Here is an 8810-nt window from a genome sequence, read left to right as displayed (position 1 = left end):
GTCCCATGCGCTTTGTTACAAAGTCATAAAATAAAATATAAATAATTGGTTCACAGGAAGGGAAAGGCGCAGTATCTGTCACACTTGCTATGTTGACACCTGAACCGCGCCGAAAGGGAAGGGATGAAGGTGGAAGTTAAAGTGGAAAGACAGAAAGGGGAGCCGTAAGGGAGGGCTACGGATAAATTTCGACCACCTAGGGATCTTTAACATGCGCTGACATCGCACAGCACATGGACGCCTCTTCGTTTCGCCTCCATCGAAGCGCAGTCGCCAAGGTCGGGTTGGAATCCGGGTACTCCGGCACAGTAGTCGGGCGTCTTACCACTGCACCACCCCGGCGGGGCGCTGTATTGATTTTTAGCGCTGGAGCTGCACTGCACCTTGTACGCAAGCCCCTTGAAAAATCACTTTGCATTCTGCTTGCCCACACCTAAAACAGAGCGTGAACAAGCAATTAACTGATCGCATGAACTCGTCTCAAGATTAACAGCAAAACTGCGAACTAGGGGGAGAGTATACGTTGTAAGGTAAATTGAGACAGAGAGAGAGAAAATAAAATAGAAAGGAAGGGAGGTTAACCAGGCAATGCCCAGTTGGCTACCCTACACTTCTGCAGGGGTAAAATATATTTCCAAAGAAATACACTGTCAAAGAAATGCAAGACACTGTCAGTGTTCCTCAAAGCGCGGGGGTAGGAAGGGGAAGTACGCGGTCCCCGAAACCCACTCCCACAGAGAAAAAAACTAATAAAAGTCACGTAATAGCTCTGCCCTGACTAGGCACTATTTTGCAGGGTTAAAAGCGCAGACGTTCAAAGATGTTTCTCAAGGCGACTGAAACACAAAAGTGCGAAAACGAAAAGCGAGAACGAGAGAAAGGGGGGAAAGCGTCTACGGCGTTTTTTGATGCCGCTGCAGTGAAACATTCTTTGGCAGCATTGCTGAGTGGTCCTGCAATGCAAAGCGTCCCCGGGTGTCCGATGAGCGAGAAGTACAGGGTTGGAGGAGTATATTGTTTTATTTGTTTATTTTTGTATTTATCGAATCCTCAAAGTCCCCATTCAAGGGGTATTACATGAGACGAAAATCACTTCTAGAGGCATAAATTCATGCATGCATACCACCGCCGACGCCTTGCCTCATTTCGACGTCATCTGAAGGCGCTGGCGCGGTGGCTTATCAAGTGCGCGTTCTTCAGAAATTCAGCTTACACTGGACCCAATTCCCGATTCCGCGACCTGTTCCTGAAAGTGCGCACAAGATCGCCGCACAGGGATCCCGCCTCCACTGCTTTGGTCTTAAGGGGTCCTCCCCCACTTCCACTGCTCCACAAGAGGTCCCGACACACCCATCGCTAAGAACCACTGGGTTATGCGATATCATTGCTTCATGAACAGTATGCATCGTTTATCAGTAATGGTCTAAGCAGGGATAATTAGTGATATTGCCGAGTTTTGTAACGGAATGTGTCTTTGCTACCTACTCTAAAGTACGAGGCGCAAGCATGGGGTTTTAAACTATCGTAGGGATGGCGAGTTATAGTTGCTCGGGTATGGGGAAACGGGAGCGTCCGCTTATCGCGATGGAGGTAGCTGTAGTAGCAGGGGTAGCTGCCTTTAACGCCATCGTCTTACTCGCCACTGCAGCAAACGAAGGCTGTTGCGACGCGTCTCCTTTTCCATTTTTTTTTTTTTGTCGCTTCTCTTTCAGCTCACCTCTGTCTACACGATGCAGGCGGAGCAACTCCAAAAGTTCATTATAGTGGAAATGTGAAGCCGTGCGTCAGTGCATGTCGCATCTTCCGCTAATCACAAACTTATTCCTGGTGACGAGTGCATTCCAGCCCACACATTTGTACAAAAATTCAAGGATCGTCAACGCTTAATACCACACTCTTGAAAAGGGCGCTATGAAAGGTCTGAAAGCAGTACGAAAGAACATACCTGCTCTCGTTTGACTCCAAATTTGGCTGCTTTTCGAGGTCTTCTTCGTAACTTAGCCATTAAACCTCAGCGCAAGAGAAATCTGGCGAATTCGTCACAAAAATGCAATGAAACTGGCGTCAGTGTAAAAATACCCTTCATGTTGTGCGCTGTACTTTATTTAAAAGAGGCTTGACGTTGCCGATTCAACGACTCTCTAAGCTCCACCTTTCCGTTTTATTCGGCGACAGTAGCGAAGGTAGGACGCTTGGAAGAGCTGTGTGCTAATGTCACTACCAAACCGCGTCTTCAGACGGTTGCATCTTAACTTCGGCCGTTCTATCCTTTTCACCACTTCACCCGAGTGAAGGCTGTATAATATTAGTAATAATAATAATAATAATAATAATAATAATAATAATAATAATAATAATAATAATAATAATAATAATAATAATAATAATAATAATAATAATAATAATAATAATAATAATAATTGGTTCACAGGAAGGGAAAGGCGCTCTATCTGCCACACTTGTTTCTGTGCACACCTGAACCGTGCTTTAAGGGAAGGAAGGAAGGAAGGAAGGAAGGAAGGAAGGAAGGAAGGAAGGAAGGAAGGAAGGAAGGAAGGAAGGAAGGAAGGAAGGAAGGAAGGAAGGAAGGAAGGTGGGAGTGAAAGTGGAAAGAGGGAAAGGGGAGCCGTAGTGGAGGGCAACGGAGTAATTTCGACCGCCTGGGGATTTTTAACGTGCGCTGACATCGCACAGAACATGGTCGAAAATGGTTTTCTTCCAGTCTCTACCACTCATGCTAAAAACTGACTAGATAATTTGTTTGTAGTGCTAATCTGCCAGATTAAGAATGGTATTTCCAAAGGTCAACTCTTCAGTTAAATTTTCATTACGTTCGATATGTTCCAGGTGATGAAAGTGGTCCGCATGGGCTTAGACTACGTGGAACATATTCTGCACGACAGGCCGCCCAAGATAGCGGGCGCTTTGAGCGTGGTTCACCTGGTACGGGATCCCCGCGCCATCTGGGTGTCGCGCCAGCAGCGTCTTTGGTGCCGCTTCAAGAGAAACTGCTCGAGCGCTGCCGCACTGTGCGCAGATATCGAGCGCGACATGGACGCTTTTGACAGACTGAGCCGAAAGTTTCCTGACCGCATGATACAGGTGGGTGTCCCCAGATGTCTTACGCGAAGCGTACTGGGTTTGTTGCACCGACAAACTGTTGCCGTACCCCGGTTTGAGATGAAGCTTTCAAGGACACGTGAAAGCTGAGCCGGAAAAAGCACCTGAGTGGCGACGATGCAGAAGTCCCCCGGAACTCTGACCTGATACATCTCTGCCAACATAGATGGCGCCACCACATTATAGTGCGAACTGTGCATAATTTCATCGACGAGTCGAAAAACATGCCAGGAGAGGTATGAATGAAATTCATCGACTGTATGTGATATATGTATTGTTGGCTGATTGACTGGGCGTCGTTGATAGTATGATTGGTTTGACTAACTGCTTGATTAGTGAGCAGTGGTTGATGATTAGTGAATGAAGCCAGCGTGGTGTTATTCTGGTATTTTCGCTGAGTGTGTGCACGTGTAGTGACACTTGTGGCTAGAACTAGTTAGGCAAAGTAGACTGGCATTGTAACATTGGACCATATGCGAGAAATAGTAAGGGGGGGGGGGGGGGGGGTAAGGGGTTGTTTGCGGCACCTGTAATAGTGGGGTGGCCGCTTCTTTGAAGATGTGTCTTCTCGTGATGGCAGTGCTCAAATTCCAGGCGATTTGTAAGGCGGTTACTGAGATGGAAAAGACGGAGAAGGACGCTCAGTGTGAGGCAGCTAGGTGGTTGAAGCGAAAGCAGGATGCTGGGGTACGAGCATTAGAAGTGGTGTTGTGAGTGCGCGCGCTATCAGGATTACTCTTAAAGCGAAGCACAAGGGTCCTCCTAATTTTTATTGTCCTCGGCTCTTTTTAGAGCGAAGGGGCGTACGAGAGTCTGCGGGTAAAAACATCTATTTTAAACACAATGTCATGCATAAACTAACTTCTCGATCTAAACGCACATGGCTATAGAGCACGAACTACCTCCTAAAGCCCAAAATGCGTGCGTGAAAGTGTATAGTAATGCACCATGTGAATCTGAATCCATTTGTTTCCTTCCAATCACTGCCATCAGTTGAGCAAAACGAAGATGGATTAAAACACTTCCACATAGTTTTCCCTCGTGCCTTCCCATAGTATACAACAACCGTGCATACAATACAGGTGGGCTAACGGCGTGCATTTGCGGTATATTGTAAGCGCACCCACTTTAATTCACTGCAGCCACTGCTATTCCTTCTCCGTCGTTAAAACGAGCAATAACCTGAAACTTGTGGCATTGAATAAAGGAATTTCCATGTATTTCTTGCTTATGGCAGGTTCGTTACGAAGACGTGGCTCTGGACCCCTTCAACACGGCCATGAAGTTGTATGATGCTCTTGGTCTGCCCTACACAATGTTCGTGCGCGACTTTATCAGGACGCACACCTGGGAGAAGGACGCTAATGTGCGCCCTAATCCCTACTCCACGACCAGGAACTCGACGGACGTAGTGCACGCCTGGAGGAGGAAGATCAAGCCGCTTGACGCCGAACGCGTCAACAAAGCATGCCGACGAGTGATCCAGAGATTGGGCTATGAACTTTGACCTTTTCGGGCAAAAGTTTAGTTCCAGCTCATGCCCATTGATTGAAATTAGGTTAATATTTTAAAATGACTACTTAACGCCACGAGGACAGCTCTGTATACTTGCAGAGGGGAGCGAGAACGTACTAAAAGTGATCGAGGCACATATGCAAGGGTTTTCGCTTAACTTGAGCCAAGGATTGTAAAAAGGTAGTGCAGCGCAGCTTAGCGAAGCCAACTACCTATATACTGCTTTCCGTCATGTAGCGTTCCTGTAAGTATTTTTCACATCTTGCGTAAATATTTAACTGAGATGAAGTATATAGAATTGTTATTATCCAGTTTAGGGCCGACCGCGTTTCATTACGTTGGAGCAAGGGCGCGAAACATAACCGCCAGCTTCCACGCGATAATTTTAAGGGCACGTAGACCAGAAAAACCGGCGACGTTGCCGTTGATGTAAGCGTTGGTGGCCGTGAGTGAAAAACCCTGATGGACGCAAAGAATTTCTGAAATTCAAGAACAGGTCAAAGAATGTTCTGATTTGTATCGAAAATATCCTGGAGGTTCTTGTAAAGAGTGTAAATTAATTCAACTTAAATGAAATTTGTATTTAGGTTTAAGGAACAAATTTCCATCTGATCCCACCTAAATTCCCTTTGGGGATCAGTTATTATTCAACTAGGAACCAACCAGTACGGACTGAAATTTGTTCCTTAAACCAGTTAGGGCCGTTAGGATTTTCGCCTGTATGGTGTATGTTAAGATTCAAACTCAGGAGTTCCGCTTTGCGAAACGGACACGTTGTCCGTGGGCCTCGGTAGCTTTATCTTCTTTATTAAATAGGCCTTGATAGTTTCTTGGTTTGAGCTGAATTAATGTGGACTTAGTAAATGAATTGGGGCCTTTGACCTGATGAATTATTTTAGGGACACATAAACCACAAGAAATTGCGATCGATTAATATGGTTTAACATTCTAAAGCCACTCACGCTATGTGGAACAGCGTAATAGAGAACTCAGGAAATTTCGGCCGCCGCCGGCTCTTTTCACGCCCCCAGGCATTTTTTTTTTTTTTACGCAAGCTTGCCATAAGGCATATTATAGAAACTCATGTAAATTATTTTCCGTAAGGAACCGGAGCAGGCTCCCGCTCTTATCGTTGTCGGTGAGCTATTTAGAGAAGCTCTTTTCTGGCCTTGTTGTGGTTAGTCCCCCTTCGCGCAGGATCTGTGTCCTTGATGCCCTTGTCTCTGCACAAGTCCACAGCAGGTGGCGAACATCCACTTCTGCAGCTGGTGTGGAACACTTCGGGCATGTGGTTGGTCCATTGTCTGCTTGAGATTCCCATCGGCATTTTACCGACGGGGTAAGAGCCGCCCCAGCTCTTATCCTTCTAAGGGAGACCTCCTCCAATCTCGTTAAGTTATGAGGGAGGGGGAATGTACACGGGGGAATGAGGGCACGTGTACTTTTCCTTAAAGAGGATGCTTTGATGGGAACCGCGGAGCGGGCATCAGAAGGGGGCTTGGTGGGGAGCGCATTAGTGTTTGGAACTTCGTGTGTGAGGTCGTCAACTTTTCTCTGCTCAGCGTTCTCAGCATTGTCTTGTGTCCAATGTATCTGGATGCGTTATCTTTGTTTTTTTATTGAGTGCGTGGATTTCCTGGGTTACACAAAGCGTCTTTGTCACTTTCTTCAGCTGTTTTATGGCGGCTAAGGAGTCTGTATAGAATATATTCTTCTGTTATGAAATATATTTCATTTATGGCCCCCATAGCATCGCGGATTACATTGAGTTCTATCACAAGCGGGTCCGAGTATTCTGAAACATATTCTTTATGTACCTTTAGTTCGCTGTGTGTTGGACTAGTAGCTGCTGTTCTACCGCCATTTTCTATAATTGATACCTGGAAGAGGATCAACCAGAGATCGATATGGCAGCTTTTCTTTGCGACGAAGCCGAGTGGTTTTGTTTGTCGTAATAGTCGCGAATTCTCACGGAGTGGGGTCGCCGAGCTTTTCATCCCTAACGAAAAGCGGCCTCCGCGGCCTCCGCACCCAGGATTTGATTATGCGTCGTTTATGTATGCAAACAGGTAATTAGGCCATTTCTCGAAAAAGGCGAATATATCACAGCGGGACAGACGTCCTAATGCATTCTGGGATAGGCTGAGTATAGCCCGCCATGATAAAACATTGCTGAAAATGAGATAGAATTGAGGCAGGTTATCCAGCGTGCCGCAGGCCGTGGAAGTTTGGCGACGCCGCGCCATTAGATGGCCTTAGGCCATCGCTGAACCTCAACATATTATGTCAAGCTTCTTTACAGGTATCAGAAAAGATCTCTGAGGAAGGCCTATGGACGTTGCAAACCCAAATCCAATGGTCTAAGTTGTCTTTCTCGCCCCAAAAGAGACAGAAGGAATTCGTATTCTTATGAATTTTGAAATGTTATTTGGTTTGGGGAGGGCCCCATCTGTATTTATTTTACAAAAAAATCCACAGCGCCAAAACATTACAGTGGGAAGGGGATAGAAGAAAACGTATATAAGGCAGATAACAATATTCCACCTCTGCTCCTAGGCGGAATAAAAGGTATAAAAAAAGAAATCTAAAGCGACTATCATACACATTTACAATGTCGGCAAGAAAGCATCATTTGATTTATTATTCACGGCGTCACTCGGCAGCCTGTTCCATTTGCCAGTAGTTTGAGAAAAAGCGTCGTCCTAAAGAGTTTTGTTCCCGCTGCTATTTAACGAACCTTATAATCACGGTCAACAAGGCTGGATCCATAAAAAGACTGCCAAATACTTTTGACGTTTTACACGAAGAGTCAGATATTAAAAATTAAGGGGACACTTAAACTCCGCCGTTAAGGGTATCACTTATAGCGTTTAACACACACGGACAATGTTTTCCTTTTTCCGTTTCCATGTCTATTTACTTCTTATTTTTGTACAGCAATATCTGACATCGGCAAACATTGTTTCTCCAATTTAGGCAGTTGGACACCTTTCAACTTTGTTTTTTTTTCCTGTCTTTAATTATTTCATTTCACTATATTATTAATTATACCATTTAAGTTTTTGTTCTCACCATCATCAAGCAGTAGCTTTCCCTTATTTTCACTTTTCTTGAATTTTACATTTCTTTTTCGAAATTTAAGTGCATTAATTAATTGGGCATGCACTATATTTAGTGAGAATTGTCAAGCATTTGCTTTTTATTGTGAGCATTTTGGCACCTTTGAACCGCCTTTTACCAATTATTTTATTTTCAATTCTTGCAATCGATTAATTGATCATTGACAGACTATTCTTAATTAACATCATTAAGCACTGACATTTCTTTTTAGCATGTTGATTCCTTTGAACCTTCTTTTTCCCATGTTCTTCATTCCTTTATTTCACCAAACAATCAATTAATTACAATAATTTTATTAACTCGCCATCGCCTAACATAGCAATCAATCATCAATCACTGAAACCACAGATTAGCGAGATACGATTTTTATGCGCCCCCAATTATTTCCGACACGCGGTACCGATTACTACTGTGATGATATCAATAAAAAAATATTGCGGGCGTTTTTCAAAGCAGTAGAAGAAGCAGTAGAAGTATAGAAAAAAGAGGAAGAAAGAAGGATGTCCAAAGTGCCGGGTTCTGGTCTTTCCTCGGGGCTTGACCGTACTGAGTCAGCACTGAGAACCAGCAGCCAAGACCAAAGCGGCACCCCAGCGAACCTTCTTTCCAAGGTACTGAACTCTGCACCTACCAGCAACCCTACCGATTCCGGCGGTACGCAACTACGGCGAGTGACCTAGGCCTCGCCTGAACTGTAAGCACGCAAGGATCCTGGGTCTATCTACTTCCATCACAGCTATTATTATTATTATTATTATTATTATTATTATTATTATTATTATTATTATTATTATTATTATTATTATTATTATTATTATTATTATTACGCCGACGTAGTTTTGACCGAACGAGCTGTATAAGCTATCGCGGAAAACTATCATGTGAAGGCTTCAACAAGAAATATAATTCTGCGCATACGTTGCGAGCAATTTCCAGTAGAGTGCTTCTTTCGTACGCGATGCACGATACAAAACGAGATCGGCAATGTTTGAACCCTCTCGAGCTCATCTTTATCTCCAAGCAGTAGACGGATCCTGATGTAACTCATGTACAAA

The 8810-nt window shown here is 44.5% G+C and overlaps 1 protein-coding gene across 1 annotated transcript in view; it reads left to right on the top strand.

Moving 5' to 3' along the window:
* The window catches only part of LOC146179646 (carbohydrate sulfotransferase 5-like), a 24855-nt gene extending 16369 nt beyond the window's left edge, over positions 1-8486 (top strand). The window contains exons 3-4 of the mRNA XM_084579299.1: positions 2848-3102; positions 4358-8486. Of these exons, the coding sequence (XP_084435425.1) occupies positions 2848-3102; positions 4358-4627 (525 nt within the window). The 3' untranslated portion in view covers positions 4628-8486. The remainder of the gene's footprint in view (positions 1-2847; positions 3103-4357) is intronic.
* The last annotated feature ends 324 nt before the right edge of the window (positions 8487-8810 follow it).

The sequence above is a fragment of the Amblyomma maculatum genome, chromosome 9, assembly GCF_055883805.1.
Source record: "Amblyomma maculatum isolate TAMU_Amacu chromosome 9, ASM5588380v1, whole genome shotgun sequence".
Lineage (NCBI taxonomy): Eukaryota > Metazoa > Arthropoda > Arachnida > Ixodida > Ixodidae > Amblyomma > Amblyomma maculatum.
The sequence above is the reverse complement of the archived record's forward strand: the minus strand, read 5'-3'. Positions and strand labels throughout refer to the sequence as shown.